This window comes from Alosa pseudoharengus, unplaced genomic scaffold (genome assembly GCF_046254945.1).
Source record: "Alosa pseudoharengus isolate Yale_2024_CS ecotype anadromous, Long Island Sound unplaced genomic scaffold, YU_APseudo_1.1 YU_APseudo_1.1_scf_21, whole genome shotgun sequence".
In the NCBI taxonomy this organism is placed as follows: Eukaryota; Metazoa; Chordata; class Actinopteri; order Clupeiformes; family Clupeidae; genus Alosa; species Alosa pseudoharengus.
Genome location: NW_027468674.1, coordinates 28,626,710 through 28,647,104, shown reverse-complemented (window position 1 = coordinate 28,647,104; position 20,395 = coordinate 28,626,710). Strand labels below are relative to the sequence as shown.

The 20,395-nt window shown below is 42.0% G+C and overlaps 2 protein-coding genes across 3 annotated transcripts; both read left to right on the top strand.

Annotated features, from left to right (window-relative positions):
- The first annotated feature begins 1,852 nt into the window (after positions 1–1,852).
- On the top strand, positions 1,853–12,224 carry LOC143138070 (protein FAM117A-like). Of its 2 annotated transcripts, XM_076298490.1 has the most exons (8): positions 1,853–2,415; positions 3,233–3,369; positions 4,845–4,937; positions 5,250–5,366; positions 6,803–6,916; positions 7,553–7,751; positions 8,565–8,856; positions 10,558–12,224. In XM_076298490.1, exons 1-8 carry the CDS (start codon positions 2,283–2,285, stop codon positions 10,817–10,819), a joined length of 1,347 nt encoding a protein of 448 aa, XP_076154605.1. In that variant the 5' UTR covers positions 1,853–2,282; the 3' UTR covers positions 10,820–12,224. The 2 variants fall into 2 exon arrangements, with proteins under 2 accessions (XP_076154605.1, XP_076154607.1); XM_076298492.1 differs by lacking the exon at positions 6,803–6,916.
- Positions 12,225–12,352: 128 nt separating this feature from the next.
- ndufa4b (NDUFA4 mitochondrial complex associated b) lies at positions 12,353–15,572 on the top strand. Its single transcript, XM_076298493.1, has 4 exons — positions 12,353–12,653; positions 14,246–14,334; positions 14,469–14,529; positions 15,055–15,572. The coding sequence occupies exons 1-4, from the start codon at positions 12,612–12,614 to the stop codon at positions 15,109–15,111; spliced, it is 249 nt and encodes an 82-aa protein (XP_076154608.1). The 5' UTR covers positions 12,353–12,611; the 3' UTR covers positions 15,112–15,572.
- The last annotated feature ends 4,823 nt before the right edge of the window (positions 15,573–20,395 follow it).

The window sequence follows — 20,395 nt, the reverse complement described above, 5'->3', positions numbered from 1 at the left end:
AATGCCATGCACAGGACCAGAGCAGAGAGTCAAAGAGGAAACCAGTGTAATCTGCTTATCAGTGACCACACCCCCCCCCCTTTCTATTTTTTTCTATCTATCTATCTATCTATCTATCTATCTACTTCAGTCTTTTTCAAATTCAAACAAGTGTTATTGGGATGACAGTGTAACAGTGTTGCCAAAGCAATACAACAAAATGCAAAACCTATGCAAAAATAATTTACATAGATCAGTGTAAATTATTGATCAAATAAAACAATATAAACTTTCATATGTATTGATACATACTTCATTTAAACATTTAATTTATTATAACTATTCTGTAATACAGTACGTTCCAATTGTATTGGTACTTTCTCTTTCAGGAGAAAGACAAGAGTACAGTGTATTTGAGAGAGATTGGGCTGTGTGTTTGAAAAAGACTGGAGGTTGGCGTCCAGATCACAGGAGGGTGTTGAAATCAGGGGTGTGCCTCTGAAAGGCCTGCTTCTCGGTTTCTCTGGGGCCCGCCCTCCCTGCCTGCCTGCCTGCCCAGACCCCATATGTTGCAGCTGTTAGGGGACGTGACCTCTCTCTCTCTCTCTCTCTCTCTCTCTCTCTCTCTCTCTCTCTCTCTCTCTCTCTCTCTCTCTCTCTCAGTGTGTGTCTGTGGAGTCTCTTAGAGTTAGCAAATACAACAAACATATGCCCACACAAGCATACACACACACTCTTTTCTATCTTTTTTCTCTCTCTGTGTCTCTTTCTCTCTCGCACACACACACACATACACACACACACACACACACACACACACACACACATACTCATTCATACAATTTTATCTCCACATGCCTGGCTTCCCACAACACACTCAACCCTCCCATACCACTAGCCCTTAGGAGCAGTTATCTCCCACAATGCATACCGCCCACTGCGAGATACTGTACACCTCAGAAGGCTGACACCCAGCAGACAGACAGACAGACAGGCACTGACACATACACACACAGAAGAACAGCAACACACACACACACACACACACACACACACACACAAACACACACACACACACACACACACAGAGGTCCAATTATTTTGTGGTTCCAACATATTCTTGTACATGAGTCATGACCTGATTGACCACTATGTTGGTCACATATGTACTTACACGCAAATTCATAGATAGATAGATAGATAGATAGATGCTTTACTCATCCCGAGGGGAATTTTAGTGTGCTTTAGTGTGTAGTTCAATTTAGTTCATGTGCATTTGGTCAAAATGCCACTTAATAGATTCCTCTGTTGGTAGGCCTAAGCATGGGGACCACTGGTAGGCTAATTATGAAGACCTTTTGGAGTTTGATAACCAAAACTACTGATATGATATGATACTCTCTGGGTCTAAGAATAGGCTATGTTTTAGATTTTTCTGAGATGTGTGTGATGAGGTGGAACACTAGAGCAACAAGAGCATAAATGTAGAAATGCATAGGGCCTAAGTAAATAGAAAAAAATTTACAAAATGGCCCAGGCCCACAAATGTTTTTGTGAAACGTACATGTTGAATGAATGAATGAATGAATTAATGAATGAATGAATTAATTAATTATTTGATTTCAAAAACCTGCTATCTATTTATCTTTCAGGGATTTATGAAAATGCAGTGTAACGTGTCGTAATTAGTAAACGAATCGACTCATACAGTAGCCTATTGCTGGATTGATAGTAGGCCTACTTCATCCAATAAACGTAGTATGGACGCTGTCAACTACCAATCAAAACGTTCTCTCACAGACACCCCCACCCACTTTGGATTAATTATCCCGTACAGATGGTTCATCATTCAGCAGTTGGATGAGTAGCGTTTCATACGGAGGAGAGGAACTCAGATAACACGCAGTGTAGATAGCTAAACAATAGGAACTGTTTTCCAAAAAATAAACAAATAAGGTATAGCTCGTATTTTATTTGTTAGTGACGTTGTGTACAGTTCGCAAATTAATTTAGTCGACCTCTAGAAAGCTCGAAAGGAGTTATGAAAAACAACTGCTAACTTCTCGAGTAGCAACTCCAGTGCACGTATTATAACGTTAGCTAACGTAGTGCTCCAAAGTAAGCACTAAATTGACCTAAAAAGGCAAACGACTGAAATGAGCTCGTCAGTAGACTTTGTGTAACAGTTAAAGTTTAGCCGTGTCTGTAAAAGTTACCGTCTGCCCTGCAAACTTAACTTGTTAGTTTGTTAGCGAGAGAGCAGCGATTTGCTCCGGTTGTTGGTCCATGCGTGAGAGGGAGGGATGTGTAGCCGCGGCGGAGTTGGGGTCGCCCGGGGCAGCTCTGGTATGCAGCCGATGAAGGCGACTGTCCCTTTCCAGCTTAACAACAACAGTATTAGCAAACCCCAGCCGGCTCTGAGAGATGCCAAACCAGGTAAAGTAAAAGTTTGCACATGCACATTGACCAATGTTGCAACCTCTTCTTTAGCTCTTCTCTAAACAGAGGTCATTGTGCCCCGCACTATGGACTTAGCCATCTGCTTATAATGTTAAATTAGCCTACATTCAGCTCATTTTCCTCTTAACTTAAATCAATATTTCTGTGAGATTGGTCATTGAAAGCATAGGTCATCAAACGTGAGATGCTATACATGCAATATGTTTTTTTCTTGCAATTGTTGGATTTCCAAATGAGTTGTTTGCATGAATGATCATTTTTAATATTGCATCGTTATGACCCACATGTTGCCCGCCGTTTTAGCAGGATCAGCTAAGTGACCCCTTAAATCTACAGACAAAAGTTCAATGTCATTGTGCTATCTTTTTCATCCCGTTGCACCAATGCTTGTTTTGTATGTAACTACAGTGTTAATTTTCTGTATTAACAATAATGTATTGATGGGAAATGATGTTCCTTTTAAAGAGACTCCACGAAAGGTCTTGCAATAAAATTAAAGCCTCGCCATTTCAGTGTAGCTCAGGATGGACTGAGTAACGTTATTGCAGCTTGGAAAATAGTTAGCGCGGTTGTGGATTCATAGTGGGCAGAAACCGCAATGGAAAATGTGTCTAGTATTGTCTCAACATACATAATTTCTTTTTTGGAACGGATTTTGTGCAATAATGTGCAGGTGTATGCCAAAATAGGTTGTAGTTTATCCTTGCAGTCAAGTTAGTTAGTAGATGCATGACTGACATGATTTATTGCACTATCCTAAGTCCACCTATGCACCTTTGTCAATTCTCTGCAGTGTCTGAGAAACAGTTGTGGTGCTCACTAACTGGACAGAATCCACACAGCCATTCACTGGACGCCATTGTGGGCCCATATCTACATGGACACTGGCCCAGGGAAGGATCACACTACAAGAAGGACAAGTCCACTCAGGTAAGGGAGCCATAACAAGTTCAGTATACCACTTTATGCAAACATCTGCAACATTCCAGCAGAACCACAGGCTGTACCTTTAACTCCCAATGCTCATTTTTCACTCTGGGGTTCAGGCCAGACTCAAGGCCTTTGGGAATCAGGTAGCTGGAGCTGAAAGTCAATCATTTAATGATTTGCATGTCCTCACTCTCTGTTCTACTAAACGTGTTTGAGTCACTGGTCCAGAGTGGTTTGCTCATTTGAAATGCAAAACAAGCTTGCCATTGCAACTGTATGTGACGACTTCTCGCTTTCCTGAAAGGCACTACTGTGTCCACTGGACTGGGTATGCATTTGCAAAACTCAAGACTCAAGCTGTACTTCAATGGGCGTTCTGCAAGCTGGGCTGTGCCTGTGCACGGATGTGTGCTCAAGTTTACCAGGTTGCATGAGTGTGTTTTTTTTCCTTTTAGTATAGGGTGGTTTTGACACAGGAACCGTGTGATGGGTGTAAGAAGAGGGAGAACCAACTGAGTTGAGGAAAGAGGAAAAAGCAAAGGAGAGATACAGGGGAAAACAGATGAGTGGAGCACAAGGAGCACATTACAGCCATCATTTTAAAAAGGGCTTAACCTCACCCTAGTCAGCTGAAACGGCAGTTTTTTTGCTCACTTTACCCAGGGTGTGGGTAGGCTACATCCTTCAAGAAAAAAACAAAAACCTGCCCTCCCCACCCTCTGATGTTTTCACTTTGAATCCTCTAACATTTTCAAACCTAACTCTATGCTTTGCTACTTTCATGTGACATTACATTACACAATATCTCCTTGGCATTCAGACACAAACTCAGCCTTTATGTTCGTCTTCTGATTAGTCTAGTCTGCAGGATGATGGATGAGCTGTCTGTTTGGTTTGCTCAGTTGGTATGGTCTGTCAAGTGACTGGCTGAAAGTCTTTTTTTGCTCAGAAAGGTTCCTGTCCGAAAATGAAATGACCAGAAAAAGACTTGGTGATAATAGCTGTTCAGATTCTCTATATGGTTAGGAAAGGTGTTTCCAACGCTTCCTTTCAAATCTTCTTTTAGATATAGCACACTGGAGTATTCTTTACAAAAGGAAAAGTGAATGTAACGCGTACAATTCCCTCTGCCAGGTAGCAACAATCGATCAACATGAAGGTCAATGATACCCACCTTCCTATAATTACGGCACCATGTGTACATGGAGTTGGATTTTCTTTACTTAGATGTTATCTATGCCTAAGTCTTAAAGAAAGCTTCTTGTCCTCTTTCCTTGACCCCACAATGTTTTCCATCAAGGTCAAGGGAAAGTGGATAGGTAAATGAGATGGGATAGACATTCCCAATGCAGCCTCTGTCTGTTTCTCCGGTCAGTGATGAGGATGTTGTTTACATGATTTGTGTACATTTTGATTACTATGGTCTGTGATGATCGGTGTGACCCTCATGGTTCTAGTTCTACTCCTCACTCTAGACTCCAGCCTCGTGGGCGGACAACCAGCAGAGCAGTCCAGGGGGAGGCAGCCATAAGCGCTCGGCATCATGGGGCAGTGCAGCACACAAAGAGGTGACCTTTGAATTGTTACCTTTGACCCTCTTCTGAGGCGGAAATATGTGTAAATTGTCTGTGGTTTTGTCAGGACCACAAGGCCAATGCATTGCATCAGCATGTATTAATACAGAAATGTATCAAAGATTTTAAGGGAATCTAATCTAATCTAAGAGAAGCAAAAGAGAATGGATGTTTGTAGCCATAATCTGCATGTCGTTCTGATATTCTTTCGTTCTTCACCCTTAATTTAGCTTTTCATGCTCTGTGCCTGTGCACCCTCCCCTCTTGATGTCTTACTGAATATCTTTGCTGTCCTCTGTTCTACAGGGGTTCAGGCAGCGCCAGCAGCAGCAGTGTGCTGTGGTCCTGGGGGGAAGTCTGGACAGGAGAAGGATCCACGCGGTCACTCAGGCTGGCTCCAGTTCCCCACCCTGGATCACCCAGGTACCCAACACTATTCTAAATACAGTGCACCCTAGCACAGTGCTGCATTCCACAGTGAGTGTAACCTAGTTCAGTGTGAATGCCAGAGAATGCCTCGGCTGACATGTCCGTGCCGTATGCTCATTCAGTTGAGCGGATCGGTGTCTCCAAGGTACACTTCTTTTGCTGTTGGGGATCAGTATCAGTGGCACACCTGTAGCACATCTGTCTCAGTAGCACAAGCGGTGTCATCAGTCCCGGTCATGTAAATCTGTAAATCCACGGCGAAAAACGGTTCATTTGTATAACCTTTCATAACTGTTTTTTTCTCAGTTTCTACAGTTTTTTTCGATAGGTTTAATGCTTCTGGCAACTCTGACATGTTTTTAAAGCAGTTTACTCACAGGCCTAAACAGAAGTACTCTGGCTAAAAGTATGTGACTTCTTCAGCTGGTTCTGTGCGGTCTCAGAGATGAGGCTGTTCACCTGTTTCTATTCTCTCTGGACACACACATTTCCACACACACACACACACACGTGGATGGCTATGAAGTGTAGGGGGAAAGATCACATGCTAGCGTATGTACACTCATACACATACACGAGAGGAAGTGAAGAGAGTTGCAGAGTGAAGCAACAGGAAGAGTGGCAAAGCTTCTCCTTTTTCAGATACCAGTTTCTGTCAGCTGTGTGGCAAAAAAACACCCACCCACACCCTACACATAGATTTGTACAGTATTTATTTCTGTATCTAGCCTATATGGATTTTATAAATACTGACCTAAAGGAAATTAACTCAGTATGAGTCTTGAATACTCAATTCTCATCTAGATGTTTGTACACTGTCTGGCTAGTCTGTGTCTTCACTTTGGTCAAGTTTTTTTTATTTTTTTTATTACGAACACACTTTTGGTCATGGTGTACACACTAAGTTCACTCTTACACAAGGAAAGCCAGATGCGCCCCACAGATGTAAAATGGGGATGGGGAAGTTCCCTATGTTTCCCTGTGGAGGTTAGGCTCAGCTATTCTGCTACTATGAAGGAGTGTTTGTATCTGTTGGTTGTAGCTAGTGGGTATTTGAGGTGAGAGCCAGATGGGAAGGCCTGGAATTCAGGCTGCAGGGGATGAGTACCATGTGTCCCATCTCCTGCCAAGCAGACGGTGAACCTGTGAAGTCTCATTTTTTGCATGTTGGTTAACAAACATGCATGCATCCACATACACACATAGAACACTAGTACACATCAGTATTTTGAGGAAAGTGAGTGTATGCGTCTTTGGAACCCTTTTAATGTTACGTTATGTTACATTTAGTTGGGTGTGTGTGTGTGTGTGTGTGTGTGTGTGTTTCACTTGTGCTTCATATGATTACTGGCTCACATGAATGGGTATGAGGTATGATGATTGTAGTGTAATATGTACATAACTGTGTGTGTGTGTGTGTGTGTGTTCAGAGCCAGCCTCTTCCCATCCCTCTGAATGGAGTCCACACTCGTCTCAGACACAGTGAGGAGAAACTGGACCAGGAGCTGGAGACCATCTTTAAACAGCACTCACTATTACAAGATGTAAGAACACACACATAGAAACAGACACAAACTACAGCAACTCCCAGATGTAAGACAGCTCGCTCTCTCACACACACACACACACACCATCTCTCTCTCTCACCACTTACTACTGCAGCTCTCAGACCTAACGGTACCGTAAGCGTTTCTAAGCGATTTCTCACGATCCACTAGTTCTCTATTCCGTGAGTACGCTGTGAAAACAACCCTAGTCTTTGTGCACAGCCCTGGCTCTGTGAACGGGAAGCAAAGCGGAAAGTGGAGCAAGTCTGTCTTACCAAACTATAACATGAGTATTCCAGCCAATCACTGAAAGGGGAGAGCGGGAGATTGGTGGAAGGAATGGGGAGTTTGGTGAGGGGGCTGTTTTGTTTGGTGTTTGGGTTTAAATATCAACAAACATGATGTCATCCAGAATCTCTTAGGGTATCTTTAATAGGACATACACACACACTTCTGCAGCTCCTGGATGTAAGAGCACACAGACACACTAAATGCGTTCTGATGTAAAACATCCCCACATTTTATTTTTTTCATTTTGAAAAGGAGATCTGTGAGGCAATATCTGGTTAATTTTTTTAGTTGCTATGTAAACCTCACTCTTCGTTTTGTCTGATTTTCTGTGTGTGTGTGTAGTTCCTGGTCCCTAATGGACGCAGAGGTCCAGTACCCCCATACTGCAACTGCTGCGGCGAGCATCAGACTTGCCTCTCCTCCCCCTCTCCTTCCTCTTCTCCCGCCACGTCCATACTCTCCTCCTCGTCTTCCTCCTCCTCCTCTCCTGATCTGTCTTTGGCCTCATCTCCTGTGACCTGCACCCTGGATCCTGTCAGAGGTGAGGCCATCCACCAGCACCTATACACGGGTCAATATTTTGAGCAATCTTGCAGGACGTTGTTGCCAAGCAATGTTGAGAACACTTAGAATCGACCGTATGATTGCCCACCAACATGGCTCAACAAGTTGCCCCATACCTCAAGTCAAAGTTACATTTATTTTTATAAATTAACATTTTAAATATGTATAAAAACAACAGAAGTACCAAAATGCTTTCCAGCGTAGCTAAGGACAAAACTATTTGGGTCATAGAAAAATAAAAAGAGCAGAACTAGTGTAAACTAGTGTTTAGTGGTCAGGTTTTTCCACTGGGGTAGCCTATACAATGTTGTGATGTGTGCATGCGAGTGTGTGCACATGCCCTACTGTACAGGCATTTCACTTGTTTAAACCATAGATTGGGCAGATTTTGAAGAAAACATGTCATTGAAACCCACATTGGCTAAACTCTAAGCTGTTAACCTCTTTTTTTTTATTTATTTTTTTAACTTTCTTTTTTTGGACTTTGTGTATATCAACATTTCATATAGAATGTTTTCTAATATTGAAAAAAAAAAGCTTTTGCACTTTTGTGATGCTAGTGTTTAGTGGTCAGGTTTTTCCACTGGGGTAGCCTATACAATGTTGTGATGTGTGCATGCGAGTGTGTGCACATGCCCTACTGTACAGGCATTTCACTTGTTTAAACCATAGATTGGGCAGATTTTGTGTATATCAACATTTCATATAGAATGTTTTCTAATATTGAAAAAAAAAAGCTTTTGCACTTTTGTGATGCTTTCCTCTTCCTCTCTTTCCTTTCCACCCCCAGAGGTGTGTGGGGAGGATGGGCTCTCTGCTCTCCCCCTGAGTCTGGACGACAGGGACGCCTCTGCCCCCACTGGGGTCACTCTATGTGGGAACGACCAGGATGACTCTGCCCCCTCTTTAGGCCTGGTGGTTGGGGTAGACGGGGACTCCTCTGCCCCCTGTCTTGGTCCTGTGTGTGCGGAGGATGGGCCCTTGGCCATATTCTCCTCCTCCCCCCGTCCCAACAAGAGTGTGTGTTTCCAGAGGGAGCCACCCGAGGGTTGTGAGAAGGTCCCGGTGTGTGAGGAAGTCATGTGAGTGTGTACACACACACACACGCACGCGCGCACACACACACACACACACACACACACACACACACACACACCCTTGCATGAAGGTATGTGTTGCATACACAGAGCTACACAAAGACACATATGCATGTAAACCTAACCATGCCTAAACAACCTCAACACCCCAAGCGATTTCCTAACTGCCTTAACTATTTTTTTTTATTTCTTTACTTCTAAAACAACAATTTCATACACAGATAAAGGCCATCTGATGTGGCAAAAGCCCAAACTGTATGCACCACATCTTAAGTTTAGCAAGCAGGAAGGTTAAGAACATCAGCTAAATGATGACTAATGCCATGAGAAATGTAATCATGTCTGTGGTGTGTTCCCAAACTCTATATTGAAATGGCAGTCTCCATCTATTGGACAGAGAAGGTATTGCATAATACCCAATAGAGTACTAAAGTGAAAACGTCACGTTGTCCTGGCAACCAGATTTTCTGTTCTAAACAACCAAACCAAAGATGGCATTTTCCATAGCTGTGTTCTTTCTTTTAAAACAAGAATAAATCAATTTCATCACTAGATCGAAACATGTCGAGGCTTTTAAATGTTTTTCTGGGGTATTAAAGGGAAAAATTTGTACTAGTATGAAAGATAAAGTTTGTAACGTAACGGTAAATTTGCCTAATCTGTTCTGATTACATAACGTTATTACTGTCATCTGGGGTGGCTTCGGACACTTTTTAATTTTTTTTTGGAATTTATTTACACACTTGAGAAAAAATCGGCAAGTAGGCTATGAGACTCTGACTGATGATTGCATTCAGAAAGCATTGCACCATGTCGACAGCGGTTAACACCACGTTAGTTTCAATCAATTTTCAATAATTGCTTCAATCATCGGAGAGGCAAACTGCTTATCAATTTGCATAAAAACCTTTCCTTTTCTATAAAGTACTCTATTCCATTGCCTGTGTTTTCGAAAATGTTAGATGGGATTGTTTCACATGTCCAATATTGTGTACATTTCTTATGTGTAATATCAGTATTATGTCTCTTTGGGTTTGTCTCAAGATTTTTACCTTAATATAACCTCTTCGAAGCCAATTTGGTAATTGAACTTGTAATAGGGGAATCGTTCTCCTAGCATAGCCATACAGCATAGCCATACAGCATAGCCATAGCAGGTCGCTACCGAGAGAACCAGCAATGCAACTTTAAGAATTGCCGACCTGAAGACATCTCGTACGAATCGTAAAACAGTAGATATAGATAGTATATTGTCAGTAGATAGTAGATATAGATAGTATATTGTCAGTAGATAGTAGATATAGATAGTATATTGTCAGTAGATAGTAGATATAGATAGTATATTGTCAGTAGATATAGATAGTAGATTGTCAGTAGATGTAGCTCTTTGGAGAAGTTTTTGCCTTTTGTTCTTTGCCTCCAGAACAAGTATTTCCATTGTGTACAGGGGGAACAAGCCATGAGAAGTAGGCTATTTACAACGGCAAAGTAAAATATAAATATATCTTGGGTTGAGCTCTAGAGTTGCCAAAAATACCTGAAACTGCATAGTATACTTTTAACATTGGGTACATGTCTCCATCATCTCCATTATCTGTACATGCTTTTTTTATTATTATTTAATTTCATTTAATTACATCTAATTGGTTTTAATTGTATTGTCCATTTTTTTTGTTTGTCCTGTAGGTTCTCAGTCAAGTCCCAATCCCGTGCACTTCCCTGTTGCCCTGACCCAGATAAGGTCAACTTCACACCACGGAGAGGCTCCACTTTTTGCCCAGTCAGTCTGCACAAGCCCCTCCCATCCTCCATGGACTTCCTGTTTCACAGCCTATCAGTGTCGCCTATATCTGAGCGGGCGGGACGCACAGGGACAGGAAGGCCCACTCCTGACTCTGCTGCCACTACCAAGAGAGCGAGATGCCAGGAGCAAGACTGCGATGGGTAGCGTAGCTCTGGCGTATGTGTGTGTGTGTTTGTGTGTGTGAGGGGGGGGTGCTATTAATTCATGATGAAAGGAGAAACCTGATCCCTGTCCTTCGTTGAAACTCTTGTGGGTTTTCTTTCTTTTTGTTAGTCCTCTTGGATCCTAGAGCTGTTCACTGATGTGAGATGAGTGAGTGTCTGCCAGCCTGTATTTTGACATCTGCCCAAAGAAATGACGTGTTAAGATGGGTGTGAGTCTTACAAAGGAAATGCTATGCAGCATATATTACTATCTCCATAGAGACCATTTTCCTGCCAAAGTGTTAACAGTACCAAAACTATAATAAATATGTTTTAAAGATCACAATCATAGAAAATCGACCAAATTTCATTGAGGATATTTAAGCATTCCATGTTGTGAGGCATTCCTTTGTCAGAGAAGGAGAGACGATGCTTTAAGACGGGTCTCCAAGCGTTTGAGGTTCAAATGAGGGTGGAGAATGATGATTGCAGCATTACCTTAACACAAAAAAAAGACACGGTGTTCAACATGGTCAACACCATATTTTAACCAATGACCACTGGGTTTGTGACTGCAACCCTGACTTATCCACTTGTCAGACCCACCTCACCCCCCCAGCTGTTTTCGGAGAGCTTGAAGATGTTAGAGCTTTAAGATGCTGGTTCTCAACAGTTGGCAGACCAGCCATGTGTTGAAAGGGTATGATGATGATTGCATTTTGCTGCAAAAAAATGTATGCTTTTGCTATAATGGCGCAAGAGACCTCACTTTTGAGTAATGTGCAAAGTTTTTTTTAAACTAATATCTTGGTTTAAGACCATATCATATTACAATCTTCCTTATTTAAATATGGTATTTATTGATTTTGAAAGGGATGTTGACAACCTTTCCTATACATGCCAGTAGTATACCTCGCTGGGTAGTCTTTGATTTCATGTTTGGACATGCAATGCATTTCTGATTGTTTTGTTCTACAAAGATTAGAGTTGAGCGTTTTTGTTTTCTTTCCTCTACAGGGTAGATAGATGTCTGTGAGATGTTTTGCACTTTTTAGTTGGTAATGTGTTGTGTTCAAACCTGTACTCTACTTGAATTTACTTTTTTTTGTTGTTGTTAAATCTGAAAAACAAAGAAAAAAACTTAGACAGGAGATTGTTGTACTGTCTGCATAAGCTATGATCCTAGTACGCTGTGTTAAAATGAATGGAATGCGCCAATGTCACATGCACTTAGGGTTTTCTTTCTTTACTTTTTGGTACTATTGTTTTTTAAATGTTCTCCAAACTGGTCTGATGACACTTATGATTTAAGGAATATTCACATGGATGGATTCGTTGATACTGCTTCCATTGTTGTAAAAATATGTTTTGTTTCGTTTTGAACAAGATAAAGACCTTTTTAGGAATCTGTTCAATGTTATTTTTTTCATTGCATGTTTTCAAGACATTGTCATTTAGGCCATCTCACACACCCGCTTTTGACGATGAATGTCGGTGATTTAGTCATGACTATGTTGACAGGAATGAACTTCAACGTCATTTTAGCGCCCATCAGTAATCTAATGTAGGTACTGAACTGTAGTATGACTATCATCTTTCTGTCGTTCGTTATCATTGGTTGTGGTCAGTGATGTAGGCGGGATTATACTGGTATCGCTGCGCGCGTACTCATTTCCCGTTCTCAGACTAGGAGCACACCCGCGCAGGACGCTCATCTCCAGCGGAGCGCTAATTAATTCTCTTAAACCAATACTCTAACATTAAGTTGTGAACGGATTACCTTAGTTGCAAAAATGCTCTCAACGGTTATGAAACAACTTAAATCCCACCCGGCGGTAAGTAAGCAAGCCACTCGAATAAGAGGTTCTTAGATGGTTGGATGTCATCTCTTATAATGACATTGAGACGTGCCGGTATTGTATAGAATTTCCCTCTAGCGAGCGTCTAGTGGATTGGTCGCATCTCCTTCAACGTCAAAGTGGTGTATATGTGTAGATACAGGACTTATTTAATAATTTTATCTAGAATATTTTTGGTTCCTAATTGATCCTTGTATATATCCCGATGCGTCTTACTATAAAGAAAATGTAAATATGTATGTACATAATGACAGTTTAGGCCTGATGCAAGGTTTTTGACCTTGACATCCAAAATTGGATGTTGCCTATATCCTTAGTAGCCTATTAATGAAGCTGTATGTCCTGTTCGAAATGGTAGGCTATACCATTAGTGCAATTGTTTGGTATTATTTTTTTAAACGTTTCTGATCTACACTCCACGTTTAGGCAGTTCGAGGCCCGTTGTGATGGTAGATCACAATCAGTTATCGAAAATGAGATGAATTGGATAGCTCCAGTTACTGATTAAATTGCCTGATAAGGGCGATCACATTTTCTCTATGTATACCTAATGTTACCATCATTATTATATCCTGCCTATAGCCTTCACAACATATATCATAGGTTACTTTCACTTGTTCGTGGAACCGGCAACAATGTTTCTATAAGTCGAGCTGAAAATGGACTGGTGGTGAAACGGTAGACCTATTTTAATTTCTGGTTTTCAACTGAGTCGTGGTCTAATATTTATTGGCTTTCATGAAATGCTACATTAAATAACACAACTGAATTCTGTTCACATATGGGCGTCGTGTACGAGCATATCGCTTAGCTGCCATCCTTATAGGTCATATATGCACGTCGCCATACCATGACGCTTACAGTACATAAGGCAAGACTAATCTAACACGCTGCACCATTCACCGTCCACTCATGGCATGCAACTTGTATGCTACATGGTTAACTATAACAATATGGGATAGAAACGTAGGCTACGCGTGGTCCAAGGGCGACGAAGAGTAAATTAGGCCATTCTTTTCGAAATAGTCTGTGTGATATGTCATTTTTCAGATCGGTCTATATCACAGGCTACCATATAGCAGAGTAGACTAATGCAAACACACGCCACCTGTCATAATATGACGGTCACCAGAGGCTGTGGTATAAATAATTTAAGTCCTGATTAGGGAAATAGTAAAGCAAACAAGGTGATTGAATGGTCCAGGTAAATAATTCTAGAACAGTAGAATTCTTTTTTCCTATCAGTGGAATGTCAGATCTATTAGTCCACCCTGACGCAAAAGGCGGTCACTGCGCAGAACATTGTACTTTGATTGTTTTGAGCTGGAGCCTCCGCTCATTCACCTAACACAGCCATGGATTTGGGCTTGATACTGAAATGGTGTCCAGGCACTTGCTGTTCACATAGACTTATTTGGAATGACTCCAACATCATTTACGCATATGTTGGAGTGGGTAGGCTACATGTACGGTTCAGATTTGACTGACTTGTGGCACGTGAGTTTAGGAGGCAGGTTTGTGCGGGAGGGGTCGTTCCCTCAAATGTTCTTCTCTCGCTCCCTCCTCAGTTGATCCCTCTCTTCGTTTTCATTGGCGGAGGAGCCGCCATGTCCATGATGTACCTAGGTCGCCTGGCATTGAAGAACCCCGAGTGCTCGTAAGCAGAACCACACACACTAGGCTACTCCAAATTTGATATGGATGTGCTTGTTTCTGTCTAAAAGATCTGTATAGCTTTGGTCTACTGTACTGGTAGTGTTGGCTGAGTGTTGTCTGATATTTGCACCACAGGTGGGACCGTACGAACAATCCAGAGCCCTGGAACAAAGTGGAGCCGAACCACCAGTACAAAGTAAATATCAGTGCACCTGTCATGTCTGTTAGTAAGAGTTTGGAATTCTAAAAAAAAGTGTATTATGGCAGTACATCACCAGTGTCTGTTCGTTTTGGTGGAATGGAGGTGTTTGTAATGCACTTACATCTACTGTTATTCATTTGGATGATAAATACTACACATGCACAGTAACATGCATATCAAGCAACAACAGGCTCTGAAGCAAGGCTTTGAATGGGAAACACAATCAGAATACTGCAAAATTATTTGTGGTATTTCATAGGCTTAATTATTTAAAACTGTGATACTCAAAGTTAAGCTAACAGATCAGATTCAAATAGGTTGAATGCAGCCTCATTATAACACGATATCTTACATAGCACCAACAGACAAGAGGGCACTTGAAATCATGGTATGGAAGGCTGTGTTAGCAAATAGGATTAGAGTAAGATCACAGTTGTTGGAGATGAGGTGATTATCTTGGTAGAGATGTTCAGTAATACCCCTAAGCTTACCATGGATGCTGAATCTGTGTGTTCACAGATGTTCACAGTGAACATGGACTACTCCAAGCTGAAGAAGGACAGGCCTGACTTCTAAACGCTAGAGGGCTGGAGTCTCTAACAGCACCCCCTACTGCACAGGAGCCTGATGCTTTTTTTCATCACAGACATGCTGAAATCATACCACTGGTCGATATCATTTCTGGGAGAAGAGGACGATCACAGCCATTTTGCCTTGGAGGTCACGGTCAACACACACACACACACACACACACACACACACACACACACACACACATGCATTCAGTCAATAGTCTACACACACACACACAGACACACACACACATACTCATGCATTATCATCAGATACCAATCGCCACCTATGTTTATCCATTCTCCTCTCTCTGGTTGTCTTTCCCAGTCAAATGAAATCAGACAGCCTCCTACATGTTATAATCGGAAAAGCTCTTTGTGTGCTTTTGATTGATTGTGACTTTTATTTAATTTTAACATTATTAATGTAAATTGTGTTTTGCAAATAAATGCACATTAAGAATATATGTAAAGAAAAGTATTTTAATCATCCCTGGTTTCGTGTGAGTGACTGGGGCTTTGGGTTTGTATCTGGTCAGCATTGCCATGTCATGACAGTCATCATTACATTAAGCAGACACTTCTTGACCAAAGTGACTTACATATGTCAGCTATATTACAAGGGATCACATTGTCCCCGGAGCAACTTGGGGTTAAGTGCCTTGCTCAACGGTGGAAGCTGGGATTTGAACCGACAACTTTCAGGCTACTGCACGCTAGCCCAGCTCCTTAACCACTACACTACCACCACCTACGAGGTGGTCATCATGGTGGTCAAATAGGATTAAGGGGCTATGCACAGTTCTGTGAGACATATTTCGACAGAAAAATAGAGAAAAGGGACAAACGGTATATTTTACGATAATTTAATTCCCTGATTTCCATAGTAGGCTTTACTTTTTAAAGTACAGTATCTTAATAGTTTGTTTTTGTTCTCAATCCTCACCGGAGTGATTTACCTTGCTTTAAATCAGGCACTAATAAGATCGCCTCTTAAGCTGTTAAAAGTCTTGTGACACCTTGTTCACCCAGCAACTGAGTGACATCATAATCTAACAGCAAAAGATCCCGAGGGGATTGTTTCCATGTTTGTTTTCATTAATACATTTTAATAGATCTGCAGATAATAAAGGGATTTCATAACAGTACAGTCCTGTATATAAACACATGCAAACATAAAAAAGTAAAGGTATAACAAATAAAAGTCATCAGCCACATCACTGCAGTACAGAAGTGAAGAGTTAAATAGTTTTAAGGCCCTTAAAATGACCCTCAGGAACACATTTGGGAAGATTAGCCTACCACTGGGTCAAACTGGGATTTTGTCCACTACCAGCTCCTTCATCTTGTTAACGGTTAGCTCCAGATGATGATTCGGGCTGCACGACTCAACAAACGTATCTCTCGGATCTCTGTATTCTGTTTCACGGTGCTCCCTGCTGTCAAGATGGAAGTGAGCTTAGTGGAGCAGGTACAGTATATGATGACATCTTCCACTCTGCAGGCTTGTGCAAAATTCCAGAATTGAATTTAAAATGGCTCTTAAATTCCAATTCAATTCTTGAATTTCACTTGCATTTCAATTGAGGTAGCAAACAGGAAGCAGAATTGCAATTTAAATTGTGCACAACCCTGCCACTCTGATGTTTTCCAGATTAGCAAACTGGTCTTCTGGTGTGAGAGGATTAACCTCTCCAGGGTCCTCATCACGTGTGATGTTAACGGTACTGGCTCGTAGTCAGTGAAGACCTCGGGGTGCCCCTTCTTAGGCACAGGGTCCAGGCATGATGTCTGCCACTCAAACTAGGCAAAGCAGCAGGCCCTGAGCGAGTGCGGAGGTGCTCAAGGGTTGTGCTGCACAGCTCTGTGGAATCTTTAAACACATCCTTAATCTGAGCGTGTGGCTAGGAAGGGTTCCGTCTCCAGTCTAGTTGCCTTTTCACCCAGTCAGCTGTGATATTTGGAAGGAGTCACTGTGGTGGTGGAGGAACAGTTACAGGTTTAGGGACCAGAGAACGGCTGTAGAAGCGCTGGGTGGTGATTTGGGAGGTCTGACCAGAGGAGGAGCAAAAGAGTCGCGCAAATCAGTTTAAAAGCAAATTGAACTTGTTAGCCTTGGCCATCTTGTCCTCACTCATACGGCTGGTGGTCTCATTATAGCCAGTGATTATCCTCATCCGTTAGATAACACACATGACACTTTCATTAGGCCTACTATTTTCAGACTAAAAATTTAGCTTTACATACCGAGTAACACATTATAACAACTGGTAGTAAAAGAAATGATAGATAGCCAAGTTTTTCCAAATATTGAAAATGTTTTGTTGGACATTTAACATAATCCTGGTGTAGGTAATTCTCTGTGACCTGTATATCGTCTCAATGTAACTGATGGAGTGTTGATTGAAGACAGTCTGCATCACACCAAACTGTTTATGTGGTGATTTAATTTGCCTACTGATGTTGACATGGTTTAGCCAGCTGCTTGATCTCTGAAGTCTGTGCTCTGGCCTTCCTCTTAATCGTCATCCATTAGAGAGCAGCACAGACATCAGCCAATGACATGCTGGGTAATATTGAAGACTAATTTGATGGGATTGACTGATCTATTTAGCCATATAACACGCTATAATAATACATACTGTGTAAATAAATACCCTTGGTTATCCTATGCATAAAAACTAGTTGTTCAGTCACTCAAATCAAGGCTAAATGAAACCACTAGGGGGAGCCACGGTCATGAAATTACTTCATGCATTTCCTTTGACCGATCTTTGCTTTCACTTTTCTTTCATGAAACTGTAAGTATAACCAGCCTCGCTTACTAAATAAACAGCATAGCCGTCAGATGTGGGTATTTCATTTAAATGCATAGGCATTTTCTAAACATTCTAAGTGAAACGAATTTTCTCTGGACAATGGCCTGGCCTGAAAAAAAGCCTGAAGAGAAACTGGTCGGCTCGGACTGCGTAACGTTCAGGTGGAGGGACAGAGGTGAAAAGGCCTCCATTTCAGAAATACAAATTTGATCTAATAGGCTAGAGGTCACGTTTGGAGGGGGGCGCAAGGGGCAACATTAATGTGACCAAGCGCAAATTAAATCCACCTTCATCAGTCACAATTAACTGGGCATCAAGCCAACCGGACACGCTTGGCTAAAAGATTAGAAAATACTCCCTCCCCCGCCCACACACACTCACACACATACACACACACACACACTTTCTTTCATTAGCCTCAAATATTATTCATTGCAGTTTTTCCCCTTGCTGCTTAATCAAGTGTTTATTAGCCTAGTCAACATGCATGCAATTTTCCCCAACACAGAATAGCCTATTAAACCACATCAATCAGCAGATGTAAAAGTATATTGCTTGGTGAGAAAAAAAAACGTTTGCCATTATCCCATAGTTTGGGGTTATCAATCAATTAAACGATTCCTCCCCATTGTGAAAAAAGGAGTGGGCTAGGCCTCTACCATACCTGCTGAGGGGGAAAAAAACAGCAAATGCTGATACCAGGTCTTGATGGTCTTTGATTGTTTAGCTCGCTGGTCGAGACACCAGCTGGACATCCTGGTGTGACCCTCTTACCAAGCTGTACCTTAAGTTGGTCTACCATAAAGCTGGTCTAACCATCTCAAGTCATGCAAAATCATACATTGAAACAGCTTGACCATTAGGCTATATCCGTTTTTTCCAGCAAAGATACAGCTCTGTAGGCTGTAGGCATAGTAGCCTAGTTGTGATTGTTTTGAGTTTTGGCCAGGTTGTTGAGTTTGATTCAGTGGAATACACCATGGGGGTCATGGCAGTCATAATTGTGTGATTATTGTGTTCACCCAAAATAGATTCACAATTTCTAATAGATGTAACACTCATGAAAACATATAGTATACTATAGGCCTATTCATTTTTGTCAATGCACTTGAACTCCTACACACTGTACTTTTAAACATCCATGTAGCATTAGCAGGAGTGCCCTAATGAGTGGTGGTGGTGGTGGGGCAGGGCAACATTTACCAAAGAATCATTCAGCTCTGGACTGCCACTGTTAACAAATGGCCGAGTCAGCAATTTCTGACTATCCCAAGTGTTATGGATATTTGGGTACATATAGACCCAGGTGTGCACACCCAGATGGTAGGTGGTAAAGAATCTGGGTAAAACATTTACCTCCTTGAATGATGGCAAATCACCTTGATGGAGCTCATCTGATTGAAGCCACCTTCTTAAGGAATTGGGGTTGTGTTACAAGTTTCAACTTTGCAATAATGGTTTAATCATTCATCATATTCTAATCATTTTTTGTATCATTATCATATCTAGTCCACATTGACCCATGGTTGTCTATAGGCACAAATGTCATTGTGTGCATGATGACACACATTCATGCATGGTAACCAGGGGAAGGGTGTTCCAGGGGACTAACCCTGATTAAACAACCCTCTAAAAAAGGAAGAGTCCTATAGCTCATTCTACTAGCAAAACATATAATTAGCAAACATTACACATTTCCAATAACACTTCCCCAGCTTTGTATCTGCCTTTTGTCTAATGAAGCATTCAGGTCCTTCACACCAAGTTATCACCTTCGTTTCACCTGTGCCAAATCAAAGGTAAGCCATTTTGTAATCCTCGTCATACAGTGTTACATCATAATGCACATAAGCAAACATTATGGCAACCTCCCCTCAGCTTGCTCTGATTTGGGCCAAAGGGTTGAACACTTGAAATCCTCACAGCATATTACAAAACCATAAGTCCTCCTCACAGTGGCAATCACCGAGATTTCTCTTGAAGCAATTACACTGCTTTCCACGGCCAGTACACCCTTCGCCCTCCGCCCGGCTCCTCTCACCCCTTGTGTCGGAGGGTTTTGCCCTGCTGTATTGGGGTTTAAAAGGCACACTGCACACACACACACACACACCACTCTAAGCCTCGCCAAATCCCCATCCCTGTGGAGTCTGGCCGCCATGGCGCTGTCGACTGGGACGCGCTGGCCCCGCCGAGATGATCGCTGCGCTGGAAATCAATAGCTCATACCTGGCTCCGAAATTGAGTTTTTAGGGGAGCAGAGGAATTCCACGTACAAGGGCAGAATATAAAGCCCACAGCTCTCAGCAGAAGACCAGCGATCAATTCAGACACCCCAACCCCACCCCTCTCTCCCATACCCCCCCACCACCTCCCGACTGCCCCCCTTACCAATTACAGCTCCCGGTGCTTCAGTTCCTGGGTTTGGGTCCCGGAGCGTGTGTGTGTGTGTGTGTGTGTGTGTGTGTG